Consider the following 18,233-nt stretch of genomic DNA (forward strand, 5'->3'; position numbering starts at 1 on the left):
CAGATGGCTAAAGCTTGCTTATAATTAAAGTCTAATGCACAGGAAAATAACCCAATGCAGCCGGTGATTCAGCAGCAACCAAAGAATTTTAATTCTTTCTTTGCTGGGCTTAAGCTTCAATTGTAGGAACTGGGACTTCAGGGAAAGTCTGTTGCATCACTTATTACATAGGGACATGGCTTTATATTAGAGGATGGTGTGGAAATTTTTGATTACTATGTATTAAGTTATATTGTGTGGTCTTGCTTACCTTAGTGGCTTGAAATCATGTGTGAAAAAGGCATGTGAATTGTTTTAACAGCACAGAATTGGCATGTTGCAATTCGTTTTAGAAGAGACTTTCTTAAAACCTGTCTACCTAGTCATTGATTGCCAATGCTTCAGGTTAAGGTATTTGGAGAGTGGCATTACTTAGGTGCTCTTAGACAGGAACATATTTTATTTATAAACCTGTTTTAGAAGGAGCTTTCAGAAATATCATTTAAATCACATTTAACACCACTTTCAAGTAGAGACCTCATGACAGGAGAACTGGAAGCAATTGAATAAGCTCTCATTTCCTGAGAGGCAGACCAGATTAAGAGTTAGCATCAGGCAAAGAAATACCAAGTGGTGTTACTGTGAGCTTTGCAGACTCTGGAAATGGTTTATATGTTTGGGGTTGTTTTTTTGCACCCTACTCTTATTAGAGCAGAGGGAGGTCTATAATACATCCTGCCGGAGGTATGTGAAGCCAGCTCTCTCAGAAGGAGAATGTGAACAGTTCTGGACCATTCCTGAGACTGGAGAAAATATCTGAGAAAAAACCTTATGAGCATTCTCCTTCCTCATCTTCTGAGAAGAATTACTGGAAAGATTCACCTGTATCTCCTTGGGGTATGGGGACATCCCATTGGTCCATTAATGATGCACTTGCTGGGACTACAGCTGCCTGAGAGGTTTGACAGGTGTCCCCTCCTTCCTGTGCAGCAGGCTGGAAAGAGCACTGTTAAGTGACAGGTTTTTCTCAAAGCTGTCATCAGCCTTGAGTGGCCACTGCTCTTTCAGAACCTTCCCTGGAGGACCTGGGTGGCACCTCTTTGATAGTGAGCATGAAGGGAACAAGGAATGTATTAAACAGTTATTTGATATTTATTGTGGATTGTAGGCATGCAGACAGCCCATGACTGCTCAGTGGCAAATCAGCATCCCTTGCATTTTGGTTGTCTCTCAGTGCTGTCTTAAGCTATTGCAGATTTTGGTGCAGGAGTTGTGTGTATTCTGTCTGGACTCCACAGGACTAGTGAGAGATGCTAGAATTAGTGGAGTTATTGCTGGGAATCCTTGAGCAGGCGGCAGGTGGAGTTAAGATTTCTGAACTGGTGCTGTTTGACCAGCTTGTGCCATGCTTTGGAGCCCTACTTTTAAGAAGGGTGACTTAGGAAAAAAAAATAAAATCAAAACCACCACAAAAAAAAAAAAAAAAAAAAAAAAAAAGGCAGGAATATCTCTTCACTTGTCTCTAATGTGGACCTAGGTGTTAAAATACCCTTGTTCTTCAAGGGTAGTGTAGTCCTGCAAGACAGAGCTGACCTCTGCTTTCACACCCACACAGACCATGGTCTCTAAGTGAATCTGCAACAGGCCCCTGGAAAAAGATATGGAAAGTTAATGGTCACCATGAAAGGCAGGATTTGGCTCATGCAGCTTTTTGATGGACGGCAATAGGATGGAGAATAGAGGGACCTAGCTCAGTTTCTCTAAAACTCATGCCTACAGGACTTTCCAGGAAAGCAGGGAGAACAAAAAGCACCCTCCTTCACCCTTATCCCTGCTCTGGAGTGTTTTTGACCTGTTACCCCATCAGGCAACAGCAGTGAGACTTGGCAGTAAGGGGTCTGTGGAGCATGTTGGTACCAGGAGTTAATGCTAGGCGGAGGGATCCCGGTGGCAGGGATCCCCAATGACAAGGATCACCAGAGGACAGGGATCCCGGTGGCAGGGATCACCAGAGGACAAGGATCACCAGAGGACAGGGATCCCCGGTGACAGGGATCCCCAGTGACCGGGATCACCAGAGGACAGGGATCCCCGGTGACAGGGATCCTGGTGGCAGGGATCACCAGAGGACAGGGATCACCAGATGGCACTGTTACGCGCAGTCCCAATAACTCCCTTTCCTGCAAGGTGCTGTCTCGGGTCAGGCAGCATTGCCGAGGTTTTTAAGAGGCTGATTGCTCTGATTGTTCAAAACCAACTGTTGGTTCTCAGCCTGCCCACAGTGTTGCTGCCTGGGGGAGATTTGATCCCCTCAGGAGGAGGGACTGGGCTTCTCAAATGTAGGATTGCCTGTGTGTGGGTACCTCTGTACCGATGGTGTCACTTCTGGCAGCTTCACCTCCCAAGGATGAGCAATACTGGCTTCTGCCATCCCGTGGCCGTGGGAAAATTACCCTGGTTTGAAGAGCTGAAGGCTGAGTTGGGAGTTTGGGACAGGGAGTTATCTTTTTGCCTACTACAAGGGTGCAAAGTATGACGTGCTTAGGCTGAGTCACAGCAGAAATTGTTTCACTTTGGAAAAAGTGAGGTGCTAAGATTTGATTATATCACATATGAGGCTTTGTTTTTTTTCAGGGATGCATGTATGGTTATTAACATCAAAGCACAAGGATGGGGGTAATGCAAGAGACTCTCTTTTAGTTGTTATCTTCTCCACAAAGACATGAAACACTGGCTCTTCAGCTTTCCTCAGCTTTGCTCTGAGACAGGAAAGAAGGTTTTATTAACTTAACACCAAACTCTTTATTTTATGCCCATGTACTGTACTGTCACTGATTAAGTGGATTTTGTGCTCCATCCTGAGGAGGATGGACCAACTAGCAGAGTTAAGCACATCCCACCCCTAGTGTTTTTCAAACTGTAAGCCTGGAAATGGACCTGTGCCCCTAACTGCAGGCATTCTTGGGCTCTATCTCCAGCACAGACAGGAGGGAAATTACTACCTATGGGAACACACCTACCTTAATGGTGAGCTGGGTACTGCTGGCAGGGGAGTGGAAGTGCAGGCTTTAGCAGAGGATGTGCAGGTTTGCAACCAGGGCTTCCATCGCTGGTGGTTAATGCTTTAGGGATTTTTGTTTTAATTGCTACTGTTCTTGAACTGGCTTTAATCCCATTAGTTCAGGTATGCCTGCAGGAGCTGTGCTTGCACCTTGGCTTGCAGGAGAGACATAGCCTTAATGCTGGGAACTAGAGCTCTGCCAGCCAAGCAGTGAGTTTTTGTTGTATCCTGTTTGGAAATGAGAAATTCTTTTGAGACCGATGATTTTGCATTGAGGATTTATTTTCTGCAGCTGCCAAAAGGGCAGAGAGGTTTCTACTTCTGCAGAGCAGGCAGGAGATGGGAAGGTGCAGGAACAGCAGGGTTGATAGCAGCAACATGACATTGCTACAATTCAGCTCAGCTCTGACTCACAAGGAAGAGTCAGAGGCTGTGAAAGATGAGTGATGCAGCAATAAACTTGGTTTACTGCATTTCTGTGTCTTCCATCGAGGCTGACAGTAAATGCTCTCCTTGTTAGGAACTTTCTCTCTGAGTCAATCTCTCCACACAGACAACTTGATTCAGCAAATCTTTTGATTTGCTTCACGTAGGGGAAGCCTCTTCTTTCATTTGCTGCTGGGCTGGTGCTGCTGCCTGTCACCAGCACTTCAGAAGCTGATACCCTTGGAATTCCATGAACCAGCCTCTGCAGCTTCTGATGTGAACACCTGGAAGATATGAGCAGAGCGTGAGAAAACTCTGGGATGGGTCTGTGGTGAGAGGATGAATGTGAGCCTGGGCTTACAAAACTGATGGGAAATAGCAGGGAGCTCCCAGCCCTGCCCTCCTTCCCACCCCCTCCACTGCACAGCAGGGCTGGGGCAGACCTTCACCCACAAGGGATGTGGTCACTGAGGTTCCTCTCCCCAACCTGGGCTTGACCCTCCAGGGTGTGATGACACCGTGTGTATTTGTGGCGCAGCTCTTGCCAGAATGCCAGACATGTTGTGCGGCAGCTGAATGGGGAGACCAAGCCTTCCACCTACACAGCCCCTGCCACCCCTTTGATATGCAATCCTGACCCCACGGCAGGGTGTTGCCACCTGTCCTGGGGTGCTCTGGCCTCCAGACCCGCCTTAGGCCAGGCTGTGGCCCCGCTGTGTCTCGGAACGCCTGGAGATGCGGCACAGCTGACGTCAGGCAGGGAAATTCCCTCCCTCCTGCTTCTGGTGGCAGGAGTTTCCCGTGGGAGTTGCACAGTGGCCTGCCAGCTCTCGAGGACAGGGCAGGCTCTTCTGGGGCCAGAGCTGAGAGAGAGCCTTGCTTCTGATTTGTCACTGTAGTCGCTGCTCTGTGTTTTTCCTTCTTCACCTGCACCTGAATAACCATAAGGCTTGGCAAGGCAGATGGAGCAATATTCCAAATTTGGTCTCTTAGACCTGTTTCACTCTGCTCCCTCTTCTTAGTGAAAAGTGCCCTGTTTTTTATTAACAGTGGAAAGAAACCTCTCCAGTGCTCATATCTGCTCTTTGCTGGTGGTATTACCCTTATAGTTAGCTTTGTTTGATGACTCCTGAAAGGGGAGAAAATGGAGACTGCAGCTTCCAAAACACATGTTCAGCTTCAAGTCTGCTCCTATGCCATCTCCTTCCAGCTTGAAAACAAGGGTCAAAACTTTCTGCTGCCCTGATATTTGGAGAAAGAAGACACAGTGTGGCCCTCAGTGGTGGGAATGTCTCCAGGAGAGGGGACATCCATGGCTGTACTGAGGCTTAACCAACAGACTGTGACATAGGAAACTACAACTCTGAGGACCTTGATGGGGGTTCAGTGAGATAAAGAGGCTGATGGATTAGAAGTGAGGCCAGCCTCAGGCAAGCCTTTTGGCTTGGCTCAGTCCCATGGAAACACAAAGAGCTGGCACTTGCAAGAAGCCCAGAGCAAAAGTGAATTAACCTGCTGAGATGGGTGCTCTGGGCTTTCTCCTAGAACCAGTCTCTGCCCTGGGACTTGGAAGATGGGAAAGCTTAGAGGAAACAAAGGATGCCACTCAGTGTCCCGTGGGAGCTGGAAGTCTCCATAAGCATGTGGGAGAACAGGAAAAGAGTAAAAAGTGCTTTGCTAGAAGCTGTGGGGTTGGAGTAGAAAGGGAGGCAGTGGGAAACTCCTGTTGTAACTGCTCTGGGTTACTTAAAAGTATTGATAGTTTCAGGATTGCTCAGGCAGAGAACTAGGGCATGCCCTGAAAAAACTACAAAGCAGATGATGGTGAGGGATGAGAACATGGAAGACTTGAGCTTTTCCCCTCTGAGGTGGTCAGTCTTCCAGCCCCTGTCATCTGATCTCCTGCTGAGGCAAGATCCTGGGGACAAAGACTCAGGAAATGGTTTGTGCCTCATGAAAGTATCTGTTATCCCTGCAAAGGAAAACACCAAGCTATACTGACCTTTGCTGTGAGTGGATGATGCTCTGACACTACAGATGTGACACAGGAGACGCCAAAGGCAGCCAGACAGCTCTGAAAGCAGTTCCCATTGTCCTGTTGAGCAGGGCTGGAACAGTGCCCTGTCCTTTGTTTCCTCCTAACTCTGCCTCAGCAGCTGATGGCCAGCATGAGGATTGTGCAGAGCTCCAGGTGTGTGGTATTCACAGGGAGCTTGAAGCTGGTGTGTGTTTTGAAGTCCACAGTTGTTGGCTCTGAGATGTCCAGGTTTAGCAGGAGAAGGATGTGGGGAGTGGTGCATTGAGACACCTTTGCCATCTTCTCTCCAGATGTGCCTGTAGGGTTGTGCTGGACTGCTGGCCCAGGGCATTGTCATCAGTCCTGGGCCACACCTGGCCATTGGTGACCAGGCATGACCTGCCCAGATGTTGCACAGATGTGGGGAGCTGCTGCCTGGGCTCAGTCCCTCAGGCCCTGCCAGCAGCTCTGTGCTCCCCAGGGAGGGCAGTGCCAGCACAGGGGGCCTGGGGTGTGAGTGCCCTTCTTTACTGCTTGGTGTTTGCCCTGGGCACAAAGGTGCTGGGGGAATGGGCAGGATCATGTGTGGAATTGTGGTGGTTTTATTTATTAATTTATTTTTTAAGTTTGCTCTCCTCCCCATCCCTTGTCTCTCAGTATGGAAGGTGCAGGGGGGAAGGCTTGGAAAAAAGCCAGAAATTTGACACTTCTGAAACAGTGGGATCAGAAATTAGCTGGAGGCAAAATCTGAATTCTTAAGGAAGCTTTTCCCCTACTATCACAGCATTTGGGTACATCCTCCAGATCCTGTGACAGTCATATTCTTCTTTCCTCTTTTTCTTCTGGAGTTACTGAAGAGTTGTCTTTTCTTACTTCTGTTCATGAAACTCCTAAAACCTTAATTCCTTTGAAACCTTTAAACATCCCTAATATTTAGTTAAAAATTGAAAAATCTGCTCAAAAGGCATGCTGATGCGGCTTTCTGTTCCCTTGGATAGCCAACCTAAAAACATTTCATTGATGGTAGGAGGGAATGATTTGATTCTCTTCAACTTTTTCTAACGAAAAAAAAAAAATCCCCAAATATCGCACAGACTTCTTACTCTTAAAAGAAATTAATTATAATTAAAAAAAAAAAAAGAACCAAATAAACCAACAAACAAAAAAACCCAACCAAACCAACAAAGGACCACAGCCACTCCCCTGGAAACCCCGAGCTGTGAATGAATCGTTTCATCCCCTGGCACAAAGGGCGGGTCTGATTGCAGGCAAATCCTGAAGCCAGCAGTTGCAAAGGTGGCTCAGAGCAAAGCATCTTCCTGTCTTCTTCAGCTCCAAGTGGTTCAGAGGTCCCCGAGCCACGGGACAGGGCTGGAGGCTCAGGGATGTCAGGAAGCTGCCTCTCCCTTGTGCCCTTTTCAGGAGCGGGGCTGCTCAGGCATCCTGACCTTGGGTGGCGGTGTGGGGACCACCGCAAATCCCCCGCAGCCTCCTCCCGGGATATAAATGTTTGCCTCTGCTCCGAGATAATCTCCCGGTCATTTCAGCGGCAGCTTGAGCGGAGAGAGGGTGCACGGAGGGGTAACGGGAGAGTGTCCCACAGCTGTTTCCTGGCTGTTTGTCTGCCGCAGACGTGGAAGCGGCGGAGCGGAGCGGGGCACCGCATTCCTGCCCACCTACACACATGCTTGGTGCGCTGCCTGCCGCCAGCCCCGGGCCCGGCTGTAAATCCCTGTCCAGACACGGCCCCGCTCGCTGCGGGACGCGTGCCCGAGCGGCAGCGAGCGCCCAGGGTGACACCAGCCCCTTTTCCTCTCGGGATCTGCCACTGTCAAAAGCTCCCCCTCGCCTGTGCTCACAGGGTCACAGAGCTGTGGACTGGTTTGGGTTGGAAGGGACCTTGAAGGTCAGCCGGTTGCAAGCTCCTTGCTGCGAGGAAGGGACATTCCCACTTGAACAGGTTGCTCACAGCTCCATCCTGGCCTTGAATGCTTGCAGGGATGGGCTGTCCACAGCTTCTCTGGGCAACCTGTTCCACTGCCTCACCACCCACACTGCAAATAATTTCTTCTTAAAGTAAAGAATTTCTCCCTAAATTTCTTCCTAAATGAAGTTTACTAGTCCTCATGTACTCAGATCCCCCTCCTCTGAAATCCCAATTCTCAAACATCTCAGGCTCCATCTCCCAGTAGGTTTCCTTTAAGGCAGTGCAAATGAACTTGGCCAAATACCAGGGAGCCCCGAGAGCCTCCCAGCTATGCACGGGGCACTGGCAATTCACACAGGCACACACCCTGTGCTTGTGTTTCCACTGCTGACTGTGCTATGCAGCTGAGAGGAGCTGCATGCAGCCTCGCTGCACTGCTCAATATCTCTGCCCAAATTCCTGCTCCATCAACCCATAGCGGTGTGGCTGTGAGCAGGAGGGACGAAGGCTGTTTGGGTTGCAGGAGAGAAATCAGGACACTTGCTGGCTTTTGCAGGGGGCTTTTGTACACTACTGCAAGTGGGTTTCCATGGCTCTGTTTTCCAGTTAGTTAAAGAAAAAGGCATTCTGAGCTACCTCAGAACATGTCCAGATCTCTGTGGGAGGCTGAAAATGTCCAGTTCTCCAGGAAAAGCTGATGTGTGCACTGCCAAAGAAAACCAAATCATGAGCAATTTGCATTTACCCAACCCCTGGCATGAGGGGTGGCACAGGTCTTAGGTGGCCCCTTTTGAAGTTTTTGTGGAAATGTCCTGGCTAGAAATGTCTCTCATCAGTGCCTTGTGAGTGAGAAGACAGCCTTGCTACAGACCACTATTTCTCATCAGAATTATGTGGTGCTGCTTTTTTAATTTTTTAATTTTTTTCAGGAGAAGTTATTCTTTTGCTCTAAATTGCTAGCTGGAGACTACCGCTTCTTAACTGCAGCACTGCAAGATGTATTCAGCACTGCAAACAGGATCCACAGGATTGGGGGTTTGGGTTGTAACAGACTTGTATTTACTGTGCCTGGGGTACCAAGGCTGTGCAGAGCTAAGGCAGTGTAAAACCAAGGGCAGCTCCACCCTTGGAGACAGGGGCCAGCCCAGCAGCAGCAATGTCAGGAGCTGCCAGTTTTACTTCACAAAGCCCTTGGGATGTGTGATCTGGGCACGTGCTGGGTGAGGAGGCTGGCCAAAATCAGAAGAGAGTCTGTCTCCAGGTGGGAGTTACTCCCTACTCCCAAAGCATTGGCCACTGCACCCAGGACATTCTGGGAGAGACTCTTCAGCTCCCATGAAGAAGAAGTAGGTGGAGCAGGGTTTCACAAGAACAGCACTTTTCTCATGACGTTTCTTTTGCCTTTTAGGATGAAACCTATGAGGAGAGACAAACTTTTCCAGGCTGTTTGGAGAGCACACAATGCATGGCCACTCTTCCATGAAGTCAGGCTTGAGGAGGTAACAGCTAATCCTGCCATGGGCATGGTAGATTAAATCCAACTAGCTTCTGGTATTTCTCCAGGAGCAAGCATGAGGTCTCAGCAGTGTGTCCAGAGCCCAGCCTGCTGCCTGTGTGCATGGCTGGTTATCCATGCCCACATCCATGGGTGCAGATTGAAACCACGTCCTGGAGTATGAGAGCATGAACCCAAGCTCTTGCTCAAATGGTCTGGGCAGGGAGAGCACTTCCATGCTGTGTCTGTGCTTAAGGGTGGATGCTCCAGCCTAGACTGAAACCAGCTGGCAGTGTGGACCATGAGTTGGTGTGGCCCTCCCTGCCCATTCCCTGGAGGTATTTGCCCACAGCCCCAATTTCAGCAGCAGGAGAAGATGCAGCCACTCTGAAGCTCTCCCTGGGCTTCTCTGTGTATGTGCAATCCCTGTTGTGAATCTTTCCCTCTCCTCCCTAGCAGATTTGGAGATTCCCATGCCTCTTCCCCAATAAGACAAGCTAAAAGGTTTGATGTTTATTCCAGGGTTCAGCCTAAGAGAGAAAAGGTATTTGATATTACAGTTCTTCCACGGGCCAGGCAGGGAAGCAGTGTCCAGCAGTAGGGAGCCCTTAACTCCAGTTAATAAACATATCCTTCACTTCCAGCCTCTCTTCCTTGGTGAGTGCCACTTAGTGAAAGCTGCTTGGACTTGGCCAGGGATCAGCCCTGCGAGTTTACAGGATTCACAATTCACAGATGTTAGAAACTATCAGGCTGAGTGTGGGTGGAGAATGTCAAGTCTGAAATAGCTCTCCTGCCACCCTGGCACAGGCAGCAAAGAAAATGTTTCCACGTGACATTCTTCGAACCAACATTTCCTACAAGGAAAACACAGAGGGGAAAAATAAGAGGCAATTGCTGCCATCTCAGAGGACTCCTGACTTTTGCTCCAGGGGTGGCTGGAATTTGTGCTGACACAAACTATGCACTATAGGTGAGCTATAGGGCAGTCCCTTACACTTCTCCTGTCCACACAAATGTGTAGGTCTGCTTGAAGATGCAATCCTTCTGGTGCACAGATATGTGGGTGCTATTTTTTTCCTGCTGGAATCCATTTTAATTTAGCTCCTGATTCATATTTCATTCATTCTCCAAACCCACAAAACCAGGATAGGTTTACAGCCTGTACTATTTGGATAAATCATGGAGGGGGAAAAAACAGGGGAACAAAACAGGTTGCTTTCCTGAATGATTTTCTGTGTGACTCAAAAGAGAGAAGAAAAAAAGAAAAAGAGGTGGTAGAGAGAGAATTAAAGCCATCCTTTCTTGCTTTCATGCTTCTTCAGGAAAATCAGATCTGCTTTTCATCTTTGGTAGTTTGTTTTGGTGGATTTCACTCTTGTTTCTCTAAGCTTTAGTGTCTGAAAAAGATGTGATTTCTATTTTCTTACTTTTACTTTCTCCTCAAAATAATTGAAAATTTTGGGGGTTTTTTAATGTGTAAAATGTATATGTTATTTGGAGGGCACCAGAACAATGCAAGACTTCTGTATCATCTCACTTTTTTTGGAAAAAAATGAAAAGCTATAAAGGGAAAGATTAACAAATATATCTGATAACTTTCTTGCAGGGAGGAGGGCAGGAAGGGGAGGCAGAGAGACAAAAGTTTAAAAAAAGTTATTTTTAATTGAGGAATTTCCCCGTATTTTGTCATTCAGTTTTGAAACTGTGACCACAACAGATTGTGTGAACTGTGTATGGTGGGAGGCAGACCGAAAATTTCCCCAGGCAGCTACAAACAGGTACTAACCCCAGAGCTGACAAGGGAAGCTTTTAAAGTAGGATGAAATTCAGCACAGGCGCTGCACCCAGCAGAGGAAACTCCAGCCATCTGGAGACGAGGATGACCAGCGGCCACAGCAGTTTGTAAAATTGCAAGAGCTGCCAAAATTAAACTGTGAAGTCAGGCGGGAAGGCAACCAATGACCGGCGAGATCAGAAGTTCAGAGAAGCCCCAGATGAGCTCCCAACAACAAGTGTGGCCAGCGTACACCAAAGTTTATTAAGGATGTTGAGAGGAGGGGAAAATATCTGTGCAGAAGATGCCCAGCTGGCGAGGAGGGAGTGGTGGTGATGCTCGGGTAACTGGACGAATCCCATTGGCCAAGCCCCTGGCAGATCCCACCCATCCGCAAGTGTAAAATAAATCTCTAAAGTTGTACCTCGTGTACCACTTGACCTTATTGCTTTTAGCCCGCTGGCTTTATATCTATTTATTTATTTTATTTCAGTTTGTCCCCAAGGAGGGGCTGGAAGGAAATGAATTTTGAAGCAGCACCTTTCACCACCTTGCCGTACTACCCTGATCCCTGCATCCCGCGGTGAGTGTGAGCGTGACGTAACCCCGCTATCGCCGCTTCCATCGCGGTCTCCCGTGTAATTGTTAACTTTCCTGCTGTCGGCAGCTGGGCTGCACGCGGAAAAAATGTGCCGCTCTCTTCATGCTCAGTGGAGCTTATTATTATTTTTGGCTTTCTAACAGGTTACTGTTTAATTATAGGCATCCGTTTAAGATATCCCCTTTTCCTCTTTGGCATTAGACGGGAAAAAAAAATATATGATAAATAAGACAAAGGCTGATAGTATCTTTCCCTGGTGTTCTGGAGCAGAAGGTTACACTGTGCTTTGGGTGGTACAGGAATGGCTTTAGGTTTCTGTTGTGTGTTTGTTTGTTTCTTTAAGTGAAAAAACTCCTGGGAATGATATGAGCTGAACTATTGAGCCCTGAGACTTTGAAATTTAAAGGATAAATATTTAATTCAAAAGATTCAGAGAAGAAAAAACTGCCTTCTAAGAGAGAGCAATTTTCCAGGAATATTTTTTTCCTTCTGTCTAACAGCCAGAGTCAGAGCTTGACAACCACTCTTATTTTAGCTTTGTTGTTATGCCGAGTTTTATAATTTTCCAGTAGATAAAAGAGCATGTCCACACGAGGTGTCACAGTATCACATTGTCGGTTTGTTTGTTTCTCCCAATAGAAGATACTATATTTAAGCATGCAAATGACATGTAGATGGTATTTTTCCAGTCGTAAAGTTCGGAGAGGTGAATCCTCTGGGCACAGTCACTTGTTGAGCTGCTTTATAAGACTGGTTTCTGTCTGTGTTTTGTAAAAGCCCTGGCTGGTGTCTCATGGAGGCATTAATCCCTGGAAGAGTTAATAGTTAACTCTGCATCCTCCACAGGGTGCTGGGGAAGTGTACCCTGCTGCATGGCTCTGTGTTGGAGAAAGGGCTTGGCCACCATCACCAGCCCATGGCATTGCAGGCAGCTTTGTGATCTCTGGGTTTTTTCCCCACTGTTGCACTTTGTTACAAGGTTTGTGGGGGCTTTTCCTCCCCCCTAATTCGGGTGTTTGGTGCCACTGCTGTGTGAAGGTCCTGGGGAGGAGAGTGGAGACCTGGCAGCGAGGAGGGGCCGCATTTGGGGCCAGCAGAGGGAAAGGAGAGAGGCTGGGAAATAGCGCACGGTCCTTGGCCGCGCTGCCGTGGCACAGGAAGATGGAATGAAGCCGGGGGTATTGGATTCCCCAGGGAGACCTTCCACAACACGAGCCCAGGGCTGGCCAGGCACATGCAGCCACGCTCTGACCTCCTGCAAATCCACCCAGCCCCGCTGAGCCCGGCGGGGATGTGCCTGTGGCCAGGAGAAAGCAGTACCAGAGCAAGGTGCATTTGGGCTGGCAGCAGTGCAGTCTTCAGCACATTAATGTTTCCATGGCTGGAAGCCCCAGCCAGGCAAATTCCAAAACTGAAAATGAAGAAAAGGGAAAAAAGGGAAAAACCCCTGACGTTGGAAAGTGAGAAGGTGCACTGGGAAGTGTACCTGAGCTCTGGGACAGCTTCCCAACCTGTCAACTCCTGTCAGTTTGTATCCCACCTCAGCCCAAATAACAGGTTCTGAAAATTGGTGCTGTGGCTCAGGCAAAAAAATCAGCTGGAGCATGAATTAAAGACAAAAAGAATCCATTGGCTGTATTTGGTAGAACTTTTTAAATAAGCCTTTCAACCCCTAAAAATCTGCCTCATCCAGCGAGTCAGGCCCTACAGTAGAAATGCTGCTCCTCTCCACATGCCTTAACAGCATGATGAGTTTTTAAGTGACCATTGCAGTGTGGGAAGCCTCAGGAGAGATAGAATTTGTGACACCCCTCAGTCATAAAACCTGTTTGAGATGTAGCTTAGAGTAACAACATGTCTCAGCTGTTATGCATGTCTGTTTACATGAGCCAAGAGTGGCATTTGTTCAATTGTTAGTGACTGTGCTCTGCCACAGGTCAAAATCAGCTCAAAGATTATCCCAAAGATACTTTTCTCAGTCTGAGACATAGATGGTCTTCATCTTTAAGCTCCATTGGCTGCATATTCACGATGTGTTATGTGACATTTCTGACTGCTTTAACAAAATTCAGTAGTTTCAGAATTGCATTTATTTTACACAGTTTGAAACACTTCTGCTTTGATGTGGCCAAAATACTGCATTTAGCTAATACCAGTGCACTTCTTTGCAACTTTAAAATTACATCTAGTAATTATCTAACCAGCAAACTGATAACATTGAGGTATGCTGCCAAAAAACCAATACTGAAAAGTGTTTTAAACCCTATTAAACTGGTGGGAGGGTATGCATGCCACACAGATTTCCCTGTAATTCAGTGTGGAGGGGGAAGCAGTTATAAATCCCAGTTAACTCTAAGATTTGTGGCTTTGATTTACCCTCTGCTGTTGCTTCATCTACTTATCTCTTCAGTTTGGGGGTGTCCAGTAGGAGGACACGTGGGAGCAAGATAAAACATTTCCTCTGTCAAAAGGTGAACACAGAGCACACCGAGGACCATCAGCTAATCTACCTTTATGATGCTCATGTGCCTTATGCCTGTCATTTCACACACCACTGTGAAATGATATATCCATAGAACACAGCAATTCAGTGCTGCAGATGAGGAAAAACAGCTGAGTGCCCAGAATCTGTGCTGTGTGTGATTGTTTAAGCCACTTCAGCCTCTGTCTCAATAGCCTAGCTCCCTCATTTAGGCTATTAAATGATTTGTAAATGTGGGTATCAAAGCAAAGCATCACAAAAAAATCATAGGGAACTCAGCTGGGTGACAGGTCACAGCCTCCTCCTTCACAACCCCACTCATGGCTGTGTGCTGGAGCTCAGTGCTGGAGCTGCAGCCCAGCTGACAGAGGGGCAAAGGAACTGTGGGTGCTGAGATGGGGATGTACATCCTTTTGCAGAAGTGAAGGATGCAAATGTAGGTTGTGACTGAAGTGAGGTTGTTTGGACAGGTGTATCCTGAGTCTGCCCATCTTTCTTCTTCTTGAACAGAAAGAGCTGAGAGATGCTAAAATTCAGCAGACCTCAAAGCCTTTCTCCTTCTACTTCCCCTGTAAAGGGAAACACTTGGAATCAGGAATATGCACACTCAATGCCCTGGTTTTGGGACTTGGGAAGTGCTGCTGTAACAACAGAAGCACCTGCACTGGAGTGCCAGGCCACTGACCCCCAGGAATGGTACTGTGGGAGCTCATCCTCTGCTGCAGAAAACCCAGGTCAGCTCTGAGTCATAAAAAGAGCTGATTATCTGAAACAGGCGGGATTTCCACCTTCCAAGAAGTGCCCACCTAGCTGCAGCTGAAAGCCACTAATGTAAGATGAAAAAGGCACTGTAATTATGATCAAAGTCCAGCTGTTGAGAGCTATGTAATTAGTATCTCTCCCCAAAGCTGCTTTTTTTTCAGCTAATGCCTGGTTGGGGGAGTGATGTTTACAGATAAGTTACTTGTGTTCTTGGAAATAATGGTCATTAGGCTGTGTTTTACCCAGGAGCCCTCTTCTTTGGGGGCTGTTGGGAATGCACCTGCTGGTGCACTGGACTGTAGTCCTGCCTGGCTGCTCCTCCTTCTCCCCATGCCCAGGCTAATTGGTGGCCTCAGGATTTCACATCATTGCTGTTTTGAAGGTGTTCACCGTGGCTCACTCTTCCCTTTTGAATGAAAGGGCTCTCACACAGGCTGCTCTTTCTCCTTTCATTTCTCACTTTGTATTCTCAGCACAATGTGATACAGTCCAGCCTCCCAGTTCTTGCTAATAACAGAGGAACAGCCCTGAAAACCACTGCTCTCTGCAGCATCTGTGCTGGAAACCTGATTTCTCAGACATGGTCCTGGGTTTTGAGGAGGTTGCTAAAACCAAAAAATCAAACAAACCCCCCAGCCAGGTATGTAGAAAAAATAATCTGTTTTTTAGAAAACAATGAGGAAAACTGTAAGAAATTACTTAAGGAGGGTATTATAAATTAGTTGGAACAGAGGGGAGTGTTTGACCCATGGAAACAACATCTGTTGGGTGCTGTATCTGGGTGGATTTTGGTGAGCAGGGCATAGTTCCAGGCAGCCAGAGCTCCAGGGTTCAAAGAGATCTTTCATCAGGAGCACTGCATGTGTCACTTCACCTTCCCTCACTGGTTCCCACACGTATCAGACAGGGCTGGTGAACGGACTGCAATGATCAGATAGGAGTCTGGCCAAGGTCAATGCTGCAACACAGCACAAGGGTGGAAACTCACTGTACCCCATGCTCATCACTGCCAAAGGCACCAGTGACACTGCAGGCTTCTGTCCCTTGGGCTGGGAGGGGACAGATCCAGGCAAAACGTGCTGGCTGCAGGCAGCAGAGTGCTGCACCCCTCATGGCTGTGAATCAGTGGTGGGGTAATCCTTTCACTCAGGTGTCATCTGGGTGACATTGTGACAGAGATTTGCTAAAGTTGTCACAGGGCTGTGTCCCACAGGAGCATCTCATCCCACGTGCAGGCTCTGCAGAATCCTTGCATTCTTCCCTTTCCTCATTCTATGGATTGCTGAGGAATAGGTGAACTCCTGCTATGGCCGAATGGACAAATTTCAGTTGCCTTCTCCTATGTAATGGGAGCCCAAATTTGCTGTGTTGGCAGAAAAACCTGAAGTCAAGTAAAGAAAGACACATGACTTGGTATAGATCTGTTTGCAGAAACAGCCAGTGATAGTGCAGGTACTTCCAGAGGCTCAGAGAGGGCCCAGAAATTGTTCTGAGCAGCTTGTGGTGTGCTCAGGGCAGCTTATGACTCCTGAAGGAGCAGAATTGGCTCCATGCAGGAAGAGAGGTGAGTTTTTGTTTCTGGCCTTTGTGAGCTCTCCTGCAGTCACATTCACAGCTATACTGCCACCATGGGTAAAAATTCCATGGGGGAAGGACCACAGCTGGAGGCAGATGCACATGAGAGGACAGCATTCCATGTGCCAAAACAACTCTTGCAGACTGGCCTCCTGGGCGGGAGGGATTTGCAGAGCAGCTCTACAGTGGATGCCAGCATGGGACCTCCCAGCTGCCTCCACCACCTCATCAGGCATGGTGAGGAGGGGAGGGCATTTATCTCATGTTTGAGGTCTGTTCTTTGGTCACTGGCCTGTTCTTGTACTGCAATCTCATCAGAAGATGGGTTTAAAATACAGAATCTTTGCAAAACAGCACTCAAGAGTTGCACATTAAACCCTCTTCACTTCTCTCTTCCTGGCAGAGCCCCTGAAGTCTGCTTATCCCTGCTGCCACCCTCCATTCTGTCTCTGCTGCACCCTCTTTACTCCACAGTCACTGACAAGGACAGCACTTTTTCCTCTTCAAAACAGTTTAGGCTTCTCAGGAAAATACTTGTCTGCTTGGAGGTCCTTTTAGTGCTGCTTAAAGGATTAAAGTGGAACCAAACCAACCTTTTTTTTCTCAAATCCCAAAGGACTGCAAGGAGAACATGTGAAATCTTTCATGGGGTCCTTTGTACTGTGAGGAGATAATACCTGATTTATAGTGCCTTGTCCAACTTCCAAAAATCCTGAAGAAATTAAAGAAGCAAGTTCTTAATAGTTCATCTGTTCAGAGGTGTTTAGAATATTCATGGTACATGTTATAATTCCATGCTGATTTATATTGTACCTTCTGCTACAAGTTGATTTGCAAAAGTTCCTCTCAACAAACACCAGGATTTCTGGTCTGATACAAAGCAAAAGGGCTCAGCTTCAATTTGGGGAAAAATAAAACGCTCTGCCATTCAACATGTGTCCAAAAGAGTATTGCAGCCTTCTGCATAAAAAACATTTCAATAGGAGTGAAAGTACAGGGGAGGAAGGAGAGGCTTGGATGAGGAGAAATCAAGGAGACTTGGCTTTCAGTTTGGTGCCTGGCTCTAAGCTAGTTTGGCATCTATGTGAAAACTTTCCTGGGAACACGGACATGGTGGTGGGAGCCAGAGGTTATACTGCCATACAAATTCTGACTTCTTTTTACCTTAAAATTTTGTAGCCCATGATGAATTTTGTAGCCCTGAAATGATCAGAAGGAAAATGTTTTACTGTAATAGATTTCTGAGGTTTGACTAGCTCTGCTGATAAAAGATAACATCAGCTCAGAGAGCTTCATGAAAACATCTGTGTCTGTTCTTAGGCCTTACTTGGGAGTTTTTGGTGCCTGTTTACAATCACTCCTGTGTAGCAGATCACCTCCCCACAGGATTTTGCTGCTGAGTCATTTCTAATCAGGTGTTTAAATGCCACAGGTGGTCTGATGTGATAAATACCAGTACACACAAGCAAGGGGAATTCAGTTAGTGCATGGAGCTATAAAGAGAACAGCCACCTCCCCAAGTGAGAAGGGGGAAACCCTGCAGTAAGTGATCAGGGCTTCAGTAGGTTCTGTGCAACATAAAAATAAGCCTGCTTACAAAACCCTGCCCTGGGAGGTTCAGTGCCTGTGTGGTTTAGTAATGTTGATAGGCACAAAAGTCACTGCAGGCTGAACAAATGCATGGAAGGAAGATTGAATTGTGCTGGTGAGCTGGATGTTGCAAACAGCAGTGGCTCAGCTTTTGTTGCCAGCAGTGTCTGAGGAGCAGGAGCAGGGGGAAATATCAGTGGGATGGCTGGAATTGCTGTCAGTGGGGTATATGAGGTGGCGGCAACAAGTGGGAAACTGGAGTTCAGCTGGCTTTGAGAGTTAACATAGGCATTAGGCGGTCAAATGCTGCAGGGTTAAAAAACTCTCTACATAAAAAACCAAAATTTCTTTACACAGTTTTCCAAGTTTGATTGTTCATATTTATGAATTTTCATCTTAAAATATACAGACTGGAAACATTCCTGGTTTTGATGAAAAGGGTGATGCTATATGTATTCATAGCACTACAGCAGCTACAGCTTTAAGATTATCACAAGCAAAAATCATAAATCACATTAGGTGTGGCAATGTATTGATAAAA

General features: G+C 47.2%; 1 protein-coding gene across 1 annotated transcript in view; it reads left to right on the top strand.

Moving 5' to 3' along the window:
* TP63 (tumor protein p63) overlaps positions 1-18,233 on the top strand; it is a 152,020-nt gene that overhangs the window by 40,285 nt on the left and 93,502 nt on the right. The window contains exons 2-3 of the mRNA XM_064385646.1: positions 8,819-8,909; positions 11,176-11,265. Coding sequence (XP_064241716.1) covers positions 8,872-8,909; positions 11,176-11,265 — 128 coding nt within the window. The 5' untranslated portion in view covers positions 8,819-8,871. The remainder of the gene's footprint in view (positions 1-8,818; positions 8,910-11,175; positions 11,266-18,233) is intronic.

The sequence above is a fragment of the Passer domesticus genome, chromosome 11 (assembly GCF_036417665.1).
Source record: "Passer domesticus isolate bPasDom1 chromosome 11, bPasDom1.hap1, whole genome shotgun sequence".
Lineage (NCBI taxonomy): Eukaryota > Metazoa > Chordata > Aves > Passeriformes > Passeridae > Passer > Passer domesticus.